At 42.8% G+C, this 21129-nt stretch overlaps 2 protein-coding genes across 4 annotated transcripts in view; one reads left to right on the top strand and one right to left on the bottom strand.

Annotated features, from left to right (window-relative positions):
- The first annotated feature begins 1209 nt into the window (after nt 1-1209).
- rs1a (retinoschisin 1a) lies at nt 1210-9880 on the top strand. Its single transcript, XM_084013424.1, has 7 exons — nt 1210-1396; nt 1795-1820; nt 2164-2281; nt 4390-4531; nt 5314-5509; nt 5655-9634; nt 9677-9880. The coding sequence occupies exons 1-6, from the start codon at nt 1225-1227 to the stop codon at nt 5805-5807; spliced, it is 807 nt and encodes a 268-aa protein (XP_083869550.1). The 5' UTR covers nt 1210-1224; the 3' UTR covers nt 5808-9634; nt 9677-9880.
- Nucleotides 6538-21129, bottom strand: part of cdkl5 (cyclin dependent kinase like 5) — a 27392-nt gene continuing 12800 nt past the window's right edge. The window contains exons 8-21 of one of the 3 annotated variants that reach the window (XM_084013365.1): nt 20641-20731; nt 19219-19321; nt 18552-18638; nt 17958-18038; nt 17643-17818; nt 16277-17151; nt 15264-15604; nt 14925-15026; nt 14531-14636; nt 13941-14073; nt 13575-13680; nt 12730-12891; nt 10872-11138; nt 6538-10088 (exon numbers count right to left, since the gene is read on the bottom strand). In XM_084013365.1, coding sequence (XP_083869491.1) covers nt 9681-10088; nt 10872-11138; nt 12730-12891; nt 13575-13680; nt 13941-14073; nt 14531-14636; nt 14925-15026; nt 15264-15604; nt 16277-17151; nt 17643-17818; nt 17958-18038; nt 18552-18638; nt 19219-19321; nt 20641-20731 — 3038 coding nt within the window. In that variant the 3' untranslated portion in view covers nt 6538-9680. The remainder of the gene's footprint in view (nt 10089-10871; nt 11139-12729; nt 12892-13574; nt 13681-13940; nt 14074-14530; nt 14637-14924; nt 15027-15263; nt 15605-16276; nt 17152-17642; nt 17819-17957; nt 18039-18551; nt 18639-19218; nt 19322-20640; nt 20732-21129) is intronic. The other 2 variants (XM_084013366.1, XM_084013367.1) reach the window with 2 other exon arrangements.

Genomic DNA, 21129 nt, shown 5'->3' with positions numbered 1-21129 from the left:
AGAGGGAAAAGAGTGCGTGAGGACTGAAAAGGGTGTTTTAATGAACACAAATTGAAGACAGCTTTGCTTAATTAGGCCTAATTACACACAGCCAGCAGGCTTTGAATCCCTCAGCGTGAGTTCAGACATCTTTGGCCTGAGGATCTACAGTAGAAACGTCCTCATCATTCTTAACCTTTTAACCTCAGATTGTTTGCTGCTTTTTTTTTTTAAACTTTTAATGCTGTGTATGATCTTTATCTTCACCACCTTTATTAATAGAACAATCATGATTTCATCTTTGTTAATACATTTAGTTTGTTAGTCTGAAGTGAAAAATTACCATATTTAGGATTTTCCCAATTTTTATGACAAGGAAAATAAACTCAAAATTGTAAATGTAGTCTGTAGCACCGTCACCTCACAGCGAGAGGGTCTCGGGTTTGATTCCCAGTTTGGGTTCCTTCTGTGTCAGTAAAACATACTGTTCACAATACAGTATATTACATTTTTTTGTATATTTACTTGAGGGTGCACTTGTGTCTAATTTCCACGTGACCGTTACATTTAATCCTTTACATTCGGTTATGAGAGATTTGGAGAGATGTAATGAGTGAGACTTTCCAGGTGAAGAATATTGTTTTCTATGTTTCTAAATTTGCTCAGTAAATCTGTATCTTTGACAGAAATGTCTTCAGTATTGACCGACATACAACATAATGTGGAAGCTTATATCTAGTTGGGCTCTACTTTGAACATTTTTCTCCTTAATTTTGATTATTATTATGAGAAAATTCAAAATATAAAAATATAATAATACAAATAAAAGCATATTATCTTTCCATCTTGTATTTCTTCTTTCTTTCTTTCTTTCTTTCTTTCTTTCTTTCTTTCTTTCTTTCTTTCTTTCTTTCTTTCTTTCTTTCTCCCTTCCATATTAAAATCAACACGATAATGCAAATGGAAAATGCAACTAACAGATGATACATTCAGCCACACAAAAGTCAACCTAAAAATCATATGGATCACAGAGCCCAGCATCACCACCCTGCACACACACACACACACACACACACACACACACACACACACAAATCTGTAGCATTGACCACTCTGGCTTTTGTTGTGTTTTTTTCAGTAGGATTTTGGACTTGGCCTCTGTGGCTGCGTAGTGATTTCCAGAATGCGTGGTGGTCGTTTATGGTGGTGGGTGAACAGCTGTAGGAGGGGCTTTGTCAGATAAGGATGGCATTAGGTAAAGCCATTAGTGTCCTGTGGATTATTGTAAGCCAGCCTCTCTATCACTACTGCCTCGGTTGCTCAGTCTACGCTCGGCGTCTCTGGTTTGGAGCGGGTTGGACGATGGCTCTCTACATGCACGGTTTCCTGCCGGCCCTGCTTCTTCTGGGAGCTAACGGTAGGATTTCACTCTTTACTCTCTTTTCACTTTGTGCCGCTGTTGAGTTGTGAATTTATAATCTGTGTTGTTTAGAATTGTCACACCAGAAACCTTTGAAGGACTTGAGTTTGCTCAAACTGGAAAATATGCTGCAGAAACATTGATGTCAAAGGTCAAACTCATTCCTTTTTGAGACTTTGACAAGAATATCACATTTCCTCAGTCGTGCTTTAGATTATCACGCAGGTTTTTCCCTTAGTGACATTATCCCTGATTGTCTGCGTCTCTGTTTATTAACCTATTCCCGATGTGGTTAAATTGACAGATTAATGCACATATTTTGTTTGCTAGCGTGGGTGGCTACTGTGTCCTAACAATCTTTTTTTCCTTCTCTCTCTGTCCATCTGCCTGAACAGTGTTCATCAGCATTCACGCTCAAGAGGTACGAAGAAAACCTCAGACATGTCATGATTTAACCTTTAGAGAGCATTCAAATCAGCATAAAATGCAGTTATTAAAAACACTTTTTAGATAAGTCACACTGGAGACATTTCAGCTTCAAGTTTGCAATCTCAGTCCAGTTAACATTGACCAATATCAACACATTTTATTGAAAAAAAAAAAATCACTGGAAATCTGCTGAGAAGGTTCAGTCTCTTTGCTGTATCTTTGTCTTTCCAGTTATCCATGACATTTTATATTTTTTACATTATTTTAAACCAGCTGTATTTATTTATTTTTGGTGTTTTGGATGAAACTATCTGAACGTGGTTTGTGTATTTAAGACGGCAGTGTCTGAGGCGTGGACCAGCAAGTCTTGCAAATGTGACTGTGAGTCCCCGACCGAGTTTTCCTCCGTTGCGGCGGACTCTTCCATGGTGCGAGGAGTGGACTGCATGCCAGGTAGGAACCATCAGACAGCGTCCTCTCTCTGAAGGAAAGACACAGTAACTGTGAACGTCAATTGAGTATCTGTTTGTTTTGTCCGTTCATGATGAACGTGTGAACTTTACAGCACACTAAGCACAGACTTTCTTATTTCTAATGAGGCCCCTCTTTGACTAATTAAGTGTCTTTTGTTGATAAGATGATAGAATTGAATAATTATAGTAATATTAGCACTTGTAAGGATGTGATGGCAGTGTTAGATTAGTGTTATCTAAGGTTTGGTTTGCTAGAGGGATGATGAACATGGATAGTGCATTCATTTGCTGTGTGTCCGACTGTTTAAACTGCTCGAAATCTGGTGTACAACACAATCTGCAACTGACGCTTATTTTTTTTTATTGTCTTTTATTATGTTTCTGTTTTTGTTTCTGAAAGTCAATTATAATATACATCTAAAAACAATGCTTGAAAAATGATTTAAATGAATAATTATCATCACAACATTATGCCGGTAAAATTCCTGACGATTGACTAATTGATTAAACGTCAAATCTTTTCAGCTCTCCAATGCAGATATGGATGGAGAGTTTTAATGTGTGTGTGTGAGACGGAAGGAGAATCTCTATATGTACATGTGTACATGCATGAGTGCATTAGAGTCCAGATTTGACGCCACAGGGCCGACATGCTCCACTGGACATCCTCCGAGAAGATGATGCAGATGGAGCCATGAAGGGCAGGAGAAATACCTCCGCCAAGGCTGCACCAGCCTGTCATTTAGTATTTCCAGAATAGAAATTGAGCACATCGTTTTTTTTTGTGTTTTTTTTCATTCATTCTTCGGGTCAGAAACAATATTAGACAAAATAATTCTCAATGGACGTTTTGCTCACATTAGATTCATCATCGGATGAAAAGATCTCCATTCTTCCTGCAGGGCTTTAAATTTCTGCCAACCTGCTTTTGAGATCTCCCGCAAAGCAACACACACACACACACACACACACACACACACACACACACACACACACACACACACACACACACACACACACACACACACACAGCACTGATGGCCTCCTCACCGGGCCCCAGATATAAAGAATCCCTCTTGAATCATGACGGGCTTTGATGAGAGGAGAAAAGAGCAGCTGATGTACAGAGAACAGGTTTCCCTCAGTTAATCAATGTGTGTCAACGGAGCCACAAATCACTTGGCAACCGGTGATGAGGAGGAAGAAGTTCAGCAGATATTCATTATCTCAGATCATGATGCTCAGATCACAGGGCTCATAATAGACCGGGCACAATAACAAAAACCAGTCGTTATGACGACATGGACCTGGGGATGATGGATGATGAGTGAGACGGGCTTTCCTGCCTCTTATCTCTCAGTTTCCCTGTGAATGCAGGCTGCTGAATATGTTTTATTGCACTGCTGAAATACATGAGGGTAGACTCTAGAGTCACTGGCATTACTGTTGTGTAAACACTTATCTCCTGACTCACATAGGGCTGCTGCTGCTGCTGCTGTATGTGTTGTAATACTGGGGATTAGACAGGATGTGACCCTGTGCCAGATAGGCTTAAACCAGTAGTAAACAAAAGCGCAGCAGGTTTCTGCTCCACGTATCCACAGCTGATGTTATTTCTGAAACTTTAGAGGGGGAAAAACCTCACTCGCGTGCCGCTCTCATCTCTCCCGCTCATCGAGTTAACGTGTGTTTTCTTAGTCGAGGGCTCACACTTGTGGGTTTTAGTGGAAGTGGTCGGGCACGTAGACAGATCAAAACATGGGAGCGACACAGAGCTAAAGCTGTGGAGGGGAGAACATGGCCATCTGTCCGCCTGCCGCCCTAATGGACATCGCTGATCTCTCACTGTGGAGAATTAAACTGCAGGCTTTTAGGATGGGATGTGGGTCACACTGGGCCTGGGTGTGGGGGAGGGAGGGTGTGAGGATGGGGAAAGGGGAAAGTATGGAGAGATGGAGAATTAAGCACCAAGAAGGGATTAAATCGATGATCACATCGTTGTTTTGCTGCTTAGCTGTTCTCTGTCTATCTGTGTAAACGTGGGATCTTATATTAACTCAGGTGTCTGTTTTATACATTTTTCTGCAGAGTGTCCCTACCACAAGCCTCTGGGCTTCGAGGCCGGATCAGTGAATCCAGACCAGATCACCTGCTCCAACCAGGACCAGTACACGGGCTGGTTCTCCTCGTGGCTCCCGGGCAAGGCCCGGCTCAACAGTCAGGGCTTCGGGTAAGTTCAGTACTAATAATTGCAATTATATCGCTGCATGTATTTTTAAACTTCTCTCAGTGAATGCTGAGATTGCTAAAAGCTCTATTAGTTTGAATTTTAACTGCTAAATGTTTTTGCCAGAGATGTTTGACTGTCCTAACCCTGATAAAAGCCTGGGCACTTCCCATCTGTGAGGAACAGATTAGGAGAATCGCCGTAATGTAACTCACCATTATGTAAGACGTAAGGTTCACATGCCAATATGCTCTTACTTAAAATCATGAAGATATAAATAATAACACGCACTTTCATTTAATGAACGACTGTGAGGAGCTGTTATGCAACATTGGAGGTTTTACATCGACGAACTGTTTAAAAAGAAATAACACATCCACAAGCTTTTAGAGAGGAGAACCAATAAAAGAATGGCTTCTCCTCAAGACATATGATGATAGCTATGATGTTAGCACATATTAGCTATCTTCCAAAATGAAGTTCCCTCAGACAACGTATGATGAAGATGTGCATCAGAAAAAGAAACTCTTTATATTTCTGTACAAAAAAAGAAAAGATAATGGTAAGAATTAAAGCCTGCACATAAAGTTTATGTCAAATTTCCTTCAATTTCATGCCTTATGAAATACTTAAACCTTCTGGGTGAGAAAAACAAAAGAAAACACAAACACCATGTATTTATAAATGGTCAACATAAAGGGTTATGGGTGTTTTCTACCGGGCGTCTGAATGGGAGCCACAACCCACCTGCTGTATCACAACCAGAGGTCGTGCTTCTCCTGCAGGTGTGCCTGGCTGTCCAAGTTCCAGGACAACAACCAGTGGGTGCAGATCGACCTGAGGGAGGTGATGGTGGTGTCGGGGATCCTCACTCAGGGCCGCTGTGACGCCGAGGAGTGGATCACCAAGTACAGCGTTCAGTATCGCACGGACGAGAAGCTCAACTGGATCTACTACAAAGACCAGACAGGAAACAACAGGGTCAGTTTGAAGCTCGTCCAAACGCCATAGAGGTCGTGTGACGAAACACTGCTCTCATTTAGTTTATCATCTCCTTATGTGTTCTAGCTTTAACAGACAAATCACTAATAAGCCCTGACCTTTCACCTCTCTCTCTCTCTCTCAGGTGTTTTACGGGAACTCTGACCGCTCCTCATCGGTGCAGAACCTCCTGCGGCCGCCCATCGTGGCCCGCTACATCCGCATCATCCCCCTCGGGTGGCACACACGCATCGCCCTGCGTCTGGAGCTGCTGCTCTGCATGAACAAATGCCCCTGAAACATTCCCCCTCGCCAAGGCTCTCCTCCCAGAACGTCACCTCTACCTAATTCACCCCGTCGTCAGAGTGCGTGGTCTCTTATTGTCTCCACAGATTCGGCCCCCATCCAGCTACGTGTATAAAAACCACCGGTTAAAGATTCCGTTTGTAAAATGCAAACAGGACGCTTTGATTCATGAGATTTCATTTGAATGTTTGCTCGATATGCTCAGTGAGCTCCTTTCAGTCATTCCGCTCTCTATTGTGTTATAATTACGTATAAATTCAAAGCATCAATTAGGCATGGAGAGGGAGAGGCTGCGTTGCCATGGAGTTTGTATCCAATGGTCTGAGACAAGCTCTTCCAAAACTTTTGTGTCCTCCTGTTTCACAACAAGCACGTCAAAATAATAGTTTCCTGAAAGGATAAGGCCGGTGATTTTCTACATATTTCTTACTGTCATCATATCCCATCAAAAGATCAAAACCAACAGTGAATTCATCCTGCCAACAAGTATTGTTTGTTCTATTCTATTTATATTTTTATAAAAATATTAATTATTTATTTTTAATATCCCCCAAAACTTAGAAACACACCAATGAGCCACATAGTTGCATATATGTAACATTTCCCTTAAATGCACAGTGCTGCTCTTAATACTCGATGTGTATCAAATGTGTATTAATCCGCAGCAGAAAGTAGTCCCCAACAAATTCACTATTTACAGCTGATTCAGGAAATCACTTTGCTTTTAAAAAATATAAAAACATATAATTGTGACCCTTTTTTCACCATTTAATGTCTGAGGGCCACAGACAGGATAGAAAAAGCTAGAACTTACTGAGAAAAGGACATACGATGATGCTCATGTTGCTCTTTCAAAGGGATTTGTTGGTAAAAAGAAAAATGCAGAATAATGCCAGACTATTTCTTTAAATACACCTGTGATTTCACCTTCTGTTTTCTCATTTTTGTTTGTAAAAACATCTTTTTTTTTCATTTTAATTTTACCTCACATTATTACAGATATCACTGCTGCATAAAGGTCAAGGGACGGTAAAGTCACAAATGTTCTGATGTGGTTTTGTATTGTGGTTGATTCCTGATTTCTTTCTGTACCGTTTCATGTCCGTTTCCCATGGTGCTTTGGGAAATAACCCCCAAAGACGTGTTCTTTAATGTATCTTTAATTGATTTCCTTGATTAAACGAACACTCGTGTCTGTTCTTGTGCGTTACGTTCCGTCTGTGCTAACAAAGCAAACGTGAGCCGTTCAAAAATGTACAGTTGGCTTTTATTATGAGACCCTATCGTTTTAAAGTAGAATGGTCAGTATAGATACACTCTATTATTTCTATTTACACCCTGTAAGAAGTGGGAAACAGCTTAATGGAAAAAAGAAAAGAAATGATGTTTTAGGAAACACATTCATATTTGTGAACAGAAAATCTTCTCGTCTCAGTGATTAGTGTGTTTGACTTGCTGGGGGTGGATGCCTCCATTTCCATCTGAAGTGTTGAGTCGGTAAGCTAATATAAGGCTTCGGGTCACTGGCAAGGCGAGCTTTGTCGTTACTTTGTCCCATTGGTGGTGCAGATGAACCCACGTCATTTACAATCATTAGCAATCAGGGTTTTCAATGATACACGGGGCAGTTTGGACCCGCCCCAGGGTTGTGTTCAAGGACAAATTGGAAATAAAAAAAGAAATGTATTGCAGAGTGATGTCTTGATATCATATGTGGACACTTCTCTTGCTTTAATCACAGTTTCTCAATGGGAATCCTTCTCTGTGCTATATTTGGCTCCAGTTTAACAATCTGCGTCTCTTTCTGAATGTTATTGCTTTCAATCAGCCGTGTACTCGATTCATTTGGTTCATCTGTTATTGTTTTTTCTTCTGCTTTGCTGTTTGTTTTGCTTTGTGTCTTTTAATCCTTTCCACAGACGAGAAACAAAACATGAAACTCTCCATAATTCTCTCTTTAGTCCACAGATTTCTTGAATTTTGCACGAGCCCATCTGTCCTTCCTTCGTTTGTTCCCTCCTTCTGTGATGCAAAAGTGTTTCTCCTTCACTTTAAAACCACAGAAGAAGAGGAAGGAACAAAGGATAAAGGAAACACGGGGAGAAATGCTGTCATTTTATTTTATTTTTTTGCCTAGGCCACTAATAGTGTCTATATATTGTCTATATAAGTAAATTCTTTGATGAAAAACCCAGTGAAGTAAAATCATCCCTGATCATGATTATTAATATTAAAAACTAAAAGATTACAGTAGGAAAACCAAATTCAGATTTACAAAAGGCATTTACAAAAAAAACTTTGACACAACACAAGCTTTTTAAAATGCACACAGACAAATGTAAACAGACACTTTAAAGGATAAGTCCGGTGTTTTTCCTTATATTTCTCATTTCTTACAAATCCCATGAAAAAAACTAAACCAACTCTGTATTTAAGGTCAAACTGCCCTGCTTTAAAACAACACAAGCTGCTGCTATATTGTTTACCGCTGAGACTTGAAATAGGATCTAGGACGTCTGGGCTACGGAAGACAGTATGCTTTTTTTTTATCATCTATTGTCTATCTACAGTTGTGAGACAAATAGAACAAATCCAGTGTTGACGTTACATTTATTTAATATAAGTACCATTCAGTGTTGGTTTTTGTTCTTTTCATGAGACCTGAGAAAGAAACTTCCACCAGACTTAACATTTCAGGTCTTAAAGGTTGTGGGTGATGTATGCCTTTTTGAATGCTGAATACTGTCTCACACACTCAGATGTTTTCAAGAGGCTGTTTTTAACTTCTCACCACCAATGTCCGTTACTTGCTGTTAAGGCTGTAGACAAAACCAACATGGCAGCAGGAAGCTGGAAAACTGAACTGAGAGCTTGTTTGAAAATGTTGACACTGAGTGGGACATTTAAATGTAAAACACAGAGCCTAACAGTCTCACTCTGGCTGTTCTGCTACTGAACCCTGGTGACAAATAGCCCGATATGACACGAAACTACAAAACCGATGTCATGAGGGCGATGTGCAGATTTGTAAGTAATGTCCAAGATATTCTTTTTTTTCTCTCCTTCCATTTCGGGTGTTAAGTTTTCATCATTCATCATCATTTAGTATTCCTTTTTTTTTTTTTTTTTTACATTTCGTGAAGTGAAGTGAAACGTGATAATCTGTTAATAACATATTAAACTGAACAAAAAAAAAAGGACATTCACCATTATTAAATATTCCTTTTGACATATTGTATTATCAACACATAAATATCTATGCATTTCTTTGTGTCGAAACTAAAGCTCTTGCAATTACACATTTAATTCTATATTACCTTATAATATTCCCATATAGCCTACATACTGTGTCATTTATAGCTTATATCCTTGAATTTAAAACAAATAAATATTTCATAAATAATGTTGATATAAATCTTTTTCTTGTTGTCGTCGTTGTTGATGTTCTTATCAAATAGCGGAGCTTGAAAAACATTTGAGTTTGTCGGCCACCGGTGTGACTTTGGCTGTCTGATGTGTTGCCTTGCTGTAGTGTCCTGTGACACCCAGGAGGTGGCAGCAAATAGGCCTTGTGGGCAGCATCTCCTTGACAGGAAACATCATCTTATTCTGATGTTTGAGAGAGTATCATATAAAACCGTACGTACTGTACCGCCATCCTGCGAGCGAGTCGGCCCTCTGCTGTCTCTGACTCCATAAACAACACTGTTACTGGTGTTCTGGTTCACGTCTTTCATGTAAACGTTTACTACAGTACCACGATGTCGGTGTCCGGCTGATGCTTCCAGGATGGAGACATATTGGAGGTGGTGTGGTTTGGTGGGGTTGGGGGAGGAGGAGGAGGAGGAGGAGGAGGGAGAGGGTTTTACAGCGCGGTCTCCTTCAGATCGTTGAGGTTTGGCATCCTGGTGCGGGAGGCTCGGGTAAAGGTGGGTCCGTTCTGCCCCGGTTTGATGCCCAGCTGTTCGGGATTGAACTGAACGCCCTCCGCCCGCTGCAGAGCCGACACGTGCCAGCTGGACTCAATCTGTCCGGGGAGGGGGTAGCTGGCCTTGCGGCTTTTAGCCTGGGCGGAGCTGCTCACCCCGGCGTGGCCCCGGCTCTCGGCGTGCCCTCGGCCCTCGGAGTAGCCCGCTTTGGAGGAGGGCTGAGGGGGGTTGGGGAGGGGGGCTTGGAAGCGCAGGTCTGGAGGAGGAGGAGGAGGAGGCTGCCCTTGATTTGAGGAAGAGGGAGAGAGGTGAAGGAGCCTGCGGAGTGACTTGAGTGGTTGACTCTGTTGGGAGAGAAGAGACACAGTTGATGACCTCACAGGAAGGCGTCTATATCTTCCACAGATCCATCTCTCAATGCTCCGACCTTCCTACTCTGAGTTCTTTCCTCCTGAAGACGAAAATTTAAAAAAACATGCTTTTTTTGTGACGACCTGTTCGAACTGAAGCCCTCACTTCCTGTCGTATTTTGTTTTTCACTCAATCAGTTCAAGGACTCCAGCTTCACTTCCTCCAATTGTTCAGTTTCCCACACCTGCACCTCATCACCAGTCAGTGAGCCAGTTTATCTACACGCACCACTTCCCTGTTCTTTATGTGGAGCTGTCTTTCCTCACGTAGCCCTCCTCTGTGTGACCTTTGGCCCTGGGTTCCTTGTCACCCTCGCGTTGCTGACCTCGTTGCTGCCTGCTTTAAAGCCGAGACTGTTGATTTGACATGTTGTCTTGGATGTTTCTACAAGGCCAATTCTCTCTTTTGAATTCCAGTTGGGAACTATAAGGAGCTGTAATGGACAAGCCTTTATGTCTGCCCTTCTTTATTATTTATTTGGTTCCCTTTCATTTTACTCTGTTGAATCGGACTGATGAAGACCTGGATGGTTAAAAACAATTTCTTTGACATTTTTTAAATCTGTTACTTTGCAATAAATATAAGATGTGCACATATGTGTACATATAGAAGCTGTTTTTTTCTGTGCAACACTTCCCAGTGGTATTTCTGAAAACCCTCTCTGAACAAAGTCTTACAAACAAGAGAACTAGTCTCCAGTTTGTACCATTACATACCTGAGAGTGGGAGTCCACTGGTTTGTCTGGCGGCCAGTCGTTCACTCTCTCTCTCTCCCTCCCTCTTTCTCTCTCTCTCTCCCTTTCTCTCTCTCTTTCTCTCTCCCGTTCCCTCTCGCGGTCTCGGTCTCGGTCCCGGTCCCGGCTCTGCTCCCGTTCCCGCTCTCTGTCTCGGGACCGCTCTCGGTTTTTCCGCCGGCTGCCGTGGTGAGAGGATGACTTGGAGCTCCGCTGCAGGGACAGGTGTTCTTGTCCGTTACCAGGAACCTTGACGTTGCAGAAACAGAAACACAGATGAAGGTCACCGCGCTCATCTCCATCACACCACACGCCTCACTCAAATCCAGCTGAGGTTCTTCATGCACATCTGGCAGCGGCAGACAAAACAGAAGGAGGTGGTGATGGTGATTAGTGAGTACTTGTACGGGAAAAAATGCACACGTTTTCAAATGCACACGCTTTTCTGATGGTTATTTTCATTATACATTTTTTATATCAAAAGATTTGTTGTTAAATTGATTAAACATTAGAAAATGTGACAAAAAGTCTTCAAATCTCTTGTTCTGTTTTGTCAGATCAACAGTTCAAAAGCAAAAAGAGATTAATTTTACAGTAATATAAAAACTACAAATTATCATTTATTAGGCCTATATATGTAATAATTGACTTAACAATTATTCAAATATCAATTAATTAGATGACAAGAAGAGCTTTTGCTGACTTTGGCTATAGCTGTTCCACCTGTTCACGGTATTTGTGCTAAGCTAAGCTAAGCTAACCGGCTTGTTTGTAGCCATGCACTGAATATAAAATATGGATGGAGTGACATCATGACATCACTCATTGGTTTGTGGACTACGTTTTTGAAACCTCAGCATTTTGGACGTCGCCATCTTGCAATGTTTGGAGCCAGAAGTGACCATATTTGACTGCGGAGGAACATCAGGTGGATCTAACGAACACAAGAGCAGCAACGTTACTGGATCTGGATCCATCTGGCTTCTGGTGTGATGCTGTTAACGAAGTAAGCTTCATAATTCAAGGTCAACTTCACAGCTAAGTGTTTAAGTAAGCTAATTGCATTTGTAGCTGTCGTTAGCGGTCTTGATGCTAGTGACGGTAGCAAGACCGTGGTAACGATCTGTCAACTACAAGGTAGCCACGCCCTAAAGCACACCCTGTTTATGTCTATTTGACTCTAAATGGACCATCCTTTACTAAATCATACTGTATTGAAAACGACTTGAAACTAGATTGAGACCATAAACTCATGTTTACAATGTTTACTGTGGTAATAAATCAAGTGAAATAGGGTCATTTTCTCATAGACTTCCATGCAATCAGACTTCTTTTTGAAACCAGAGGAGTCGCCCCCTGATGGCCATCAGAGAAAACGCAAGTTAAAGGCACTTGGCTTCACTTTTCAGAATCGAAGGTGCCGCCTGTTTGTAGCTCTTTGTTTAACGGTCAGATCTGAGAGTCGACCTTCTCATCTAACTCAGTAACCAGTACAGAGTCTACTGTGTGGGTCATGTGCTTCTAAATACATTGAACATGTTCATGGACCTCATATGATGCAACAATGTCTCATTTGAAACGGATGTGACGTGCAGAAGTGTCTCACGATGCAATGTGGGTACAGACAGAGTGACTGCATGTGACACACATTATAGCAAAGACATGATGGATGCACAGGCACCGTGCAGCATTGAGACTCAAAGTGCATTTGAAATCCCCTTCGATTTGGAATGTTTCTCAGTCAATCAAATCATGGAGCGCTTGAGAGGATTTCAAACCGGGTCTTTGTGGTGAGTGCAGTGTGAGTTGACATGCAGCCGTAGTGTCGAGGTTAGTTTACTGGTGAGGCCGGGTAGGGCGCGGTAGGCTGGTGTTGTACCATAGGCGAGGCGACTACGGGGAGGACTTTGACAGCTGAGTTGTGCTTTAAGCTATTCTTAGAGCTAAAGAGGGGGAAAAGGCTTTTCTTGATGCTGGGGTTCCTCCCGTCCTCCATGTCCGTCTGTAGAGGAGAAGACGCACAGCCACAACTCTCAACACAGATCGAACAGAAACCGAATCCTGAACTAAAGAAATATCACTTAACAAGAAATACAGAACAATTCTCATCAATAACAGCAGGAATATTTGATTCTTAAGATAAACAGGGAAGAGACAGAGGATGGAAGTTTAGACAGGATATCTTTTTTATTGCTCTTTTTGTAATTTGGTCATGCATTTATGTTTGTTATAAGATCACTTTGTCATCCAACATTACTATGTTGCCCTGTCAATGCCAACATTTTGCCAGATTATCGAAACTACTTTGTTTGGAGGTCAAACCAAAAGGGTTTCCAACACATAATCAAAGAGTTTTCTGCACATTTTCAGTTTGCGCATAAAACAAATAAAAGAATTATGAGCCGAAACACTGGAAAGTTGGTGCTTCAATAAAAAGAAAATGCAACAAAGTGCAATGAAAACATTAGATTGTATTGTTCCTTCTGTCATATTTTCCTCTTTCCCAGATCCCAGATCAGTTAACTTAATGAATCACATGTTATTATTACCAACAGAAAACCCATGTTGTAATAAATCATAATTACCCTTTAACAGTAACTTTGTTTTAAACATTTACTACACACTAAAATAAACTTTATCGACAAGGGAAACAACACAATAGAAATATATCTTAAATGATCTTACTATTTGTGTCTTCTTCTTTTTCTTTTTAATGGCTCTGAAGAAGCCTTGTTTTTCCTTCTCTTTGGCCGGCTCCGGAGGATTCATGACCATTGCTTCTGCAGCCGTCCTACAAATGTGGAGATATTGTTCACACTGTATGTTTCTAGTAGTTTGAAATGTATGAAAAGACACTAGTCTTAAAATAAAACAATCCATTATTGACTCAAAAAAAAAGGAAATTAAAGATAACAGAACACATGATTTAATTAATTTCACTTTTCATTTTCAATTTTCACTATAATGTGGACGCTTCAAACTGTTTCTTCAACACAACTTTGAAGTAAGTTAAGAAAAACACCAGACCCATTTAAAAAAATAAATGATCACCAGTCAAAAGCCGTCTGGCGTTTGGAGTGGTTGACCATGGCAACGGGGTCTCCGGGTACGTTGACTACCGGCCCTCGACCCTGGCCGACGGCGTCGTGGAAAGACGACGAGTTGTCTGGTCTTGGGGAGGGAACTAAGGAGACACGAGGAGGACAAACCATTACTGGATATATGTATCTCTGCTTTCAAAAAGACAACCTGACTGGGATGTTATTAATCTGTGATGTTTCATGTGTCAATCCGTTTTATTTTGCTGCACTCACTCTTCCCAAAATCTCCTTCCTTGTTTCACACAATGCAAAACGGCAAGTGTAGCAAGTTGGCCAGATAGAAAATGACACAACTAAATTAAAAATAAGCCCAGAAATGCAAGCAATATTTTATTATGTTGCTTTGTATTTAATAAACATCTTGTCAAATTATGTAAAGCATTTTGAATCGCTTTGTGCTTTTGTGAGATAATAAATCAAGTGAGAATAGGGTCATTTTCTCATAGACTTCCATGCAATCAGACTCCTTTTTGCAACCAGGAGACGCCCCCTGATGGTCAGTAGGGAGAATGCAATTTTAAGGCACTTCCCGTTCCTTACCTCGGTAGAAGCTGCCTACTCTCCGAGGCATGGACTCAGTGAAGATCATCCGGTTCTCCTTGGAGGAACCTCCATCCTCCACATGGGGGTCATGATACATGCCAATCTAAGGAACGCACAAGTACACACGAGTACACACGTGGACACACATGGACCATACAAAGTTCCTCAGTGATTTTAAATGCCATTTAATCTCGCTGCAAATCTTATCATCTAGCGGTCACGGTGTCTGCGGGCTCACATCACAAGACAACTGGGACAATCTTAGAGTGAGATTACATTTATACCAGCGACAACGTGCAGTGAAGCTGTCGAGTAGAAACAAAGAAAGCTATGGGAACCAGCTACTGTCTGCGTTCGGGTTACTGGTTGGAGGAAGTCAAGGGGGTCGGACCTCGTTTTTAGAGCGCTGTGTATGAAAAGCAGCAGTGTTGTCCCTCGTGGAGTCTTTGATGGGGGCACAAGGGTGGCTCATGTCTTTAGGGGACTGCTCGCTCTGTTGAGAAGACGGACAGGCGCAGGTCAAAGCAGACTGGAAACGCAGCATGAAGCAGTGACAATGTGACACACACACACACACACATACACTTTTTCAATAGATGTGCTGAAAGATTCACCCTTAGATACTCATGCATTTGGCTTTTTGTAGAGAGAGTATTTTTAGAGTGTTGCTATTTTAGGGTGAATGTTTCCTTTAGCTACCACCACACCCACGGGACGGACTGCCACTAACCCTCGTCATGTCATCAGTGCAGTCCTCTCTTGAAGAGCTCACTGAGTGTCCGGTGAGGGTGGTCCGGTGCTGCAGCTGGGGGGAGAGGAGCTGCAGGCTACTGGCACGGGTCGGTATCGCCTGCCCCGGCGGAGGCAAGCCCGCCATCCCACCCTCGACGCCGTGTGGCCGGTGGCGCTCCCTCCTCACGTACATGGAGTGGCGTTGGGGCCGTTGCTGAGAGGAGAAGGGGGAGGTGTAGCCCAGGCCGTAATGATAAGACTCATGTGGGGAAGGCAGAGTGTGAGTGGAGGGCATCCCTGCTCCTCCTGGGTCTAACAGCTCTGGAGCTCCAGCCTCCTCTGGGGAAGAGCGAACGGATCATTAGAGTCACTATTACTTTTTTATTGGTGATGTTTCTGTTTGTTTGATTAAAAATCTTCCTTTGTTCAATCAAATTTGCAGAAACATAAAACAGAAACGTTTAAGAAGCTGGAAACAGCAAATGATTACTCAACGATCAAAGTTTGGCAAATATTTCTCTGCATATTGACTCATTGATTAACCGGCTAACGATTTCAGCACGACATGCCAAAGTTGTCATTTGCTCCATGTCAGCCAATAGTTTACCAATCACAGATAAATGATCGGTGACGAGATGTTGTGGAGGTTCCCAGACAAACCACTGCTTTTAAACCAGCTCTAGCTGGAGAAAATAGAAACGTGTCTGACGAAATGTTCAATAAGACGTGGTCACCATTTTAAGAGGTCTATATAAAGTCATGGGATCTAAAATCAGCGTGACAGAACAATGACTTACAGCCTCTCGCTTTCTTCTGTGGGGATTATGAATGTCAAATGTGATACGTTCATAAGCTGTCTGGCTTTTATTTTTGAGTCATTTTCTGTTTTTGTGAGGTGAGGCGTGTTTGATGCACTAAATATAAATACTTTTAAAGGCTGGTTGAAGCCTGAAGCCATTCTTAATTCAGGACAATGAAGTCGACTCCTGAATACAGATTTGACAAACCTACCTGGAGCTAGAGGTTTATGTCTGGACTTGTGTCTGGACGAGGAGTCCAGTGTGCTGCTCTCCATGCGGACATTGCCGCTGCTACGAGAGGCGGGGCTGTGCCCGGATCGATCGCTGTGTCGAGCGGAGGGGCTGCCCGGCGGCCCCTGGGGACCAGAGGGGGCGTTGAGGTCTAAACAGCTGGCCGGGAAGAAGCGGGCCCCGGTTCCCACCCCTGTTGTCGTGTTGGAGTTCGGGTCGTCCAGGTGGAGTCGACCGTCGCTGAGGTTCCCGACAGATTTGGCGTCACTCAGCGCGCTGTGGCTCTTGGACAGGCTGAGATAAGAGGCCGAACTCTTCGAAGAGGAGGACATGGATCCGTGGGCAGAGTCGGCCATGCTGTGGGAGTGTCGTCCATGTTGCTTCTCCGCTCCACACTGCAGTGTGTTGGTCTTGCCCTCCAGGAAGGTGTGGCGGCCTGCCTGTTGTTGCTGCTGCTGCTGCTGCTGCTGCTGCTGTTGTTGCTGCTGCTGCTGCTGCTGCTGAGAGCGAGAGGAGGTGGGTTTGCTATGGCCGTACTTCGCCCCGTGTCCCTGGTCCGGCAGCTTCGGGGAGGGTCCCAAACTGAAATCAAACTCTGTCTTGCCTTTGACTTCTTTGGGACTGAGGAGGTGTGGCAGGTTGTTGTTGGCCAGGTCTTTGTTGGATGAGGCAGAACGATTGAGGGTCTGGGACATGTACTGGGCCTTAGGGTGGAGCGTCGGACTTAAGCTGGACGGAGCCGGTTTGTTGCCATTAAGGAAACTCTTGTTGCCGAGGTGATGGAGGTCTCCATGGCGAGGGAGGCTGGAACATTCTTTGCTATTGGAGCGACGGCTCGTGCTCTTAGTGTGACTCCTGGAGGGGCAGAGAGGACAGATAGCTTCATCTTCAAATCCTAATCTTTGTGACAAACCTGCACTGAAGATGTCTCCCTCTGTTCTTAGTGCACTGATCCTCATATTGCTTGAAAAAAACACACAACACTTTCTTAAATTGGAATAAAAGCTATTTTTGGACGGGACTTTTTCTCTCAGGAAACAATGCTTGTGTCAGGAAGCAATGGTTGCAGCCATAATAGAACATTTCTGTGTAATAAAAAGAAGAATCCTCAACGAAAAAAGTCAGGACAAAAAACTGTGAACGGCTTCTTCTGAGCCGGTATCAAGATGATGATGATGATTGAGGAGCCAGGATATTGAAAGAATGTGCTTTTTTGAATATACAGTACAAAATGATATTTTTAAAAGTTGACACTATAGTATTATAGTGCGTGAAACAGAAAATATGTCATGTATTCATGCACGTTTCTACTCTCAGAGCTGCAGTGAAGAATAAAGGAGTCAGACCTTGTCGGAACGGTGTTCTCTCCATGATGGTGTGTTTTCCTCTTGGAGGAGTGTGTCGGGTTGGGGGAGGCAGGAGGAGGCCTCTCTCTCTCCGCCTGCCTCAGAGGCTGGAAGGCTGGATGGTTCAAACTCTGCTCCGTCAGAAAACGCTCGGTCGGGTTCAGCAGCAACAGGCTCTGAGGAGGAAATGTTCAGCGGTACAAATCTAAATTATTGACACAGGTTAGCAGGAATATTAGCAGATAGGTTAAACACGGATGACACATAATATCCAATGTCCAATATAATTATATGAATAATAATGCGTTTGAGTACCTTCATCAGATCCAACATCAAACCACTCAAGATGCCTTGGTACCTTCTCTCCAAAGTCTGAGGATGAGTAACTGAAGGGAACTGGCACACACACACACACACACACACACACACACACACACACACACACACACACACACACACACACACACACACACAAACACTCAGGATCAAATTTGCATCGAAACTAAACTTTTTTTGTGCTTTGAGGATGGTGTGTGTGCTATTAGGATTTCTAACGTAGCATATTAAAAAACAAATTCTCTGGTGAAATCACACAGAAATCTATCACCGGATCACACTAAACCAACTATCAAATCACACACACCCTCACACATGAAGTCTTTTCGGCCTTCTGGGACATTTTCTCTTGCTGCTAAACTGAACACCAACCACCTATTTCATGAGTCATAGCAATCCACTCAGTCATGGTGCTGGGAACACTGCCGAGAGAGAGAGAGAGAGAGAGAGAGAGAGAGAGAGAGAGAGAGGAGACAGGGCTGGAGAGAGAAAGGAAGTAGGTAACAGGGAAGAGGAGGAGGAGGAAGAAGAAGAAGCAAAGAAGACTATAGAAAGAGGAGAAAGGTTTCGTACCCTGATTCCATGAAAGCGAGGGTTGTTGTAGAAGAGTTTCATCTGCTCTGCAGGAAGCGGACCCAGAACCTTCTGAATGGTGAAGAGCTGGAGGAAAATAAAAGGATCACAGCATCACAGTGAATAAACAGTAGACTCCGTTTGTTGACCAATACGACTCCGGCAGTTTTGTGAATGTGTGAGTATTGAGCATCAAAGAGGTTTAGAGGTGTTTTCAGGGTCAAGAGTTTTCAGCCCCAACATGGACATTTAGGTGCTTGACGTAGATATTTTGATAATTTTTTGCTGTTGTTATGTCCAGGGGTTACAGAGCAACATTAGCTTTCATTTGAACCGTTGGCGACTCGATTAATGCTAGTCCAATATGCACACTCCTTTTAGCTCCGCTTTGCTCTCCACCAACTCCCAAAGAAAGTGAATGCTCTGCTGGGTTTAGCTAGTGGCTAACATTGCCTGTCCGAAAACAACTAAACTGATGATACTTCTTCCAAATGCTTATTTTGTCCGATGCTCACATGGTGAAAAAGATCAGTTTCCGGACCAGGTGTTGGGTCCACAAACGGATTCACAACACCGTCGAAGCTCACTTTAAAAGGTCTACTTTAAACGGGCTCTACAGAGGAACCATTAATTTTGTCTGATGTGATTTTTGTCTAATATACCCTACCTGATCTATCTCGCTTTCCCCTGGAAACAAGGGCTGTCCGTCGCTCAGCTCCCCGAGGATACACCCCACCGACCACATGTCCACTGCCTTTCCATAAGGAGCCCTGAGATGGAGAGAGAGCATATTTTATAGATGATGCAATTAGTTGTGGCGCAGTAAAACAATGGAAAACAATCTGATGGAGACGGCTCATAGAGAAGGTGATCATTTCTGAGGGAACGGAGCTGAGGAGTCTGGTGAGAAATGGCGAGAGATCTGGCAGCAGAGAAGCAGAGGAGCAGTGGTGTTGGAGGGAGAGAGTATTTGAGTGGGCGGCATTCAAACGCTGTCTCAATAAATGTTCCAGGGCATTTACTAAATCCGGCTACAGCAGAGAGGCTACATGGCGTTCAGCTGTCTCCAAGCTAGAATGGACGCTAATGCAGCAGAAAGCAGCAAAAACAACACGAGAAAGTGAAATTTGGCGTCAGGGTGAGCAGGTATCATCATCGCCTCGGTTTGAGGGAACACCAGTTTATGATGGAAAAGGTGAACATGGAAATTACACAAAATAGTTTATGGGTCTGAACTTTTGTGCCAGTAAACAGAAACAATAATATTGAATAAGCTCTTGAATAGTGATAAATAAATACATATAATATAATACATATAACAAACATATAGTATTAAAGAGCCAAATACCCCCTCAGAGGCATTTTTAGCGATGGTCAACATTTGTCAAGATAGGGCTATCAGCCGAATGGCTTAGGACTGGCGCTATGGTACAGTGTGTATATCTCGTAAATTACCCCACTAATAATGCATGGAATGTTACCAAACTTCTGCAGTAGTACACATAGGGTCTGTACTCACAAAACAAGGCATTTTAAAGTTTGTAAGCACACCAGGAGTTTATTTAAAAGAACACCTGCCTGATAGCTTCTATCCTCAGCTGCTAATGCTAGCGCTGCGTCGACGCTACTTCCGTGTTCTTTTTACCAAACTTCTGCAGTAGTACACATAGGGTCTGTACTCACAAAACAACGCATTTGAAAAGTACACCAGGAGTTTATTTAAAAGAACACTTGCCTGATAGCTTCTATCCTCGGCTGCTAACGCTAACGCTGCGTCGACGCTACTTCCGTGTTTAACAAGCTGTTTCCGTTCTTTGGTATCATTATAAAACTCACTTTCTCCGTCACTGACTTTCAGGGTTTTCTGTGGCGCTCATATTACCGTGCATACCTTGCCGTCAGTGAGTTTGACGGATTTGAAGTGGGGGAATGAGAGAGCTGGCGTCGGATCAGTTCTCAATTGATATCTTGAACTCGGGTATTGAAATGAGAAAGTGATGGATCAGTGGTTCCCAATTTTATACAGAAACTGGTAAAAAAAAAGGAAGATTTAGTGTCCTAAAACACACAAACACACACACAGACTCACCCCAGCAGCAGCTCAGGCGAGCGGTACCACCTTGTAGCCACATACTCAGTGTAATTGGCATCTGTTCCTTCCGACAGGTTACGAGCGAAGCCTGAGCCAGAAGATAGAAGTGAACACATGTTTTTAGACATCCAGTTCTCTTGTGATAAACATGGGAATAAAGTGCCATCGACACTCAAATGGTTTGGACAGCTACAGTAACAACATGGCCATCATCCCATGTGACCAGACTCTAATTAGTTATGTCACTGCAGTCGAGACGCTGCTTTAGATAACTGGTGTACAGAGGATCCATTTTAAGCACGAAGACTCACAATAAACACAATGCCAGCTCCAACAGTGAATAACAAGCAAATCTCACCCCAGCTGACTCAGTAGGAACGCATTAGAAAATCATGCAAAGCCAACTGACTTTCTGATTTCACCAAGCACATGTAGAATTATATGCTGTATTAATACAACATATCAGTATGTTTTTAGAGTAGTCAA

The sequence above is a fragment of the Eutrigla gurnardus genome (assembly GCF_963514095.1).
Source record: "Eutrigla gurnardus genome assembly, chromosome: 1".
NCBI lineage: Eukaryota > Metazoa > Chordata > Actinopteri > Perciformes > Triglidae > Eutrigla > Eutrigla gurnardus.
Note: the sequence above shows the minus strand (reverse complement) of the source record. Positions and strands in the feature narration are given on the sequence as shown.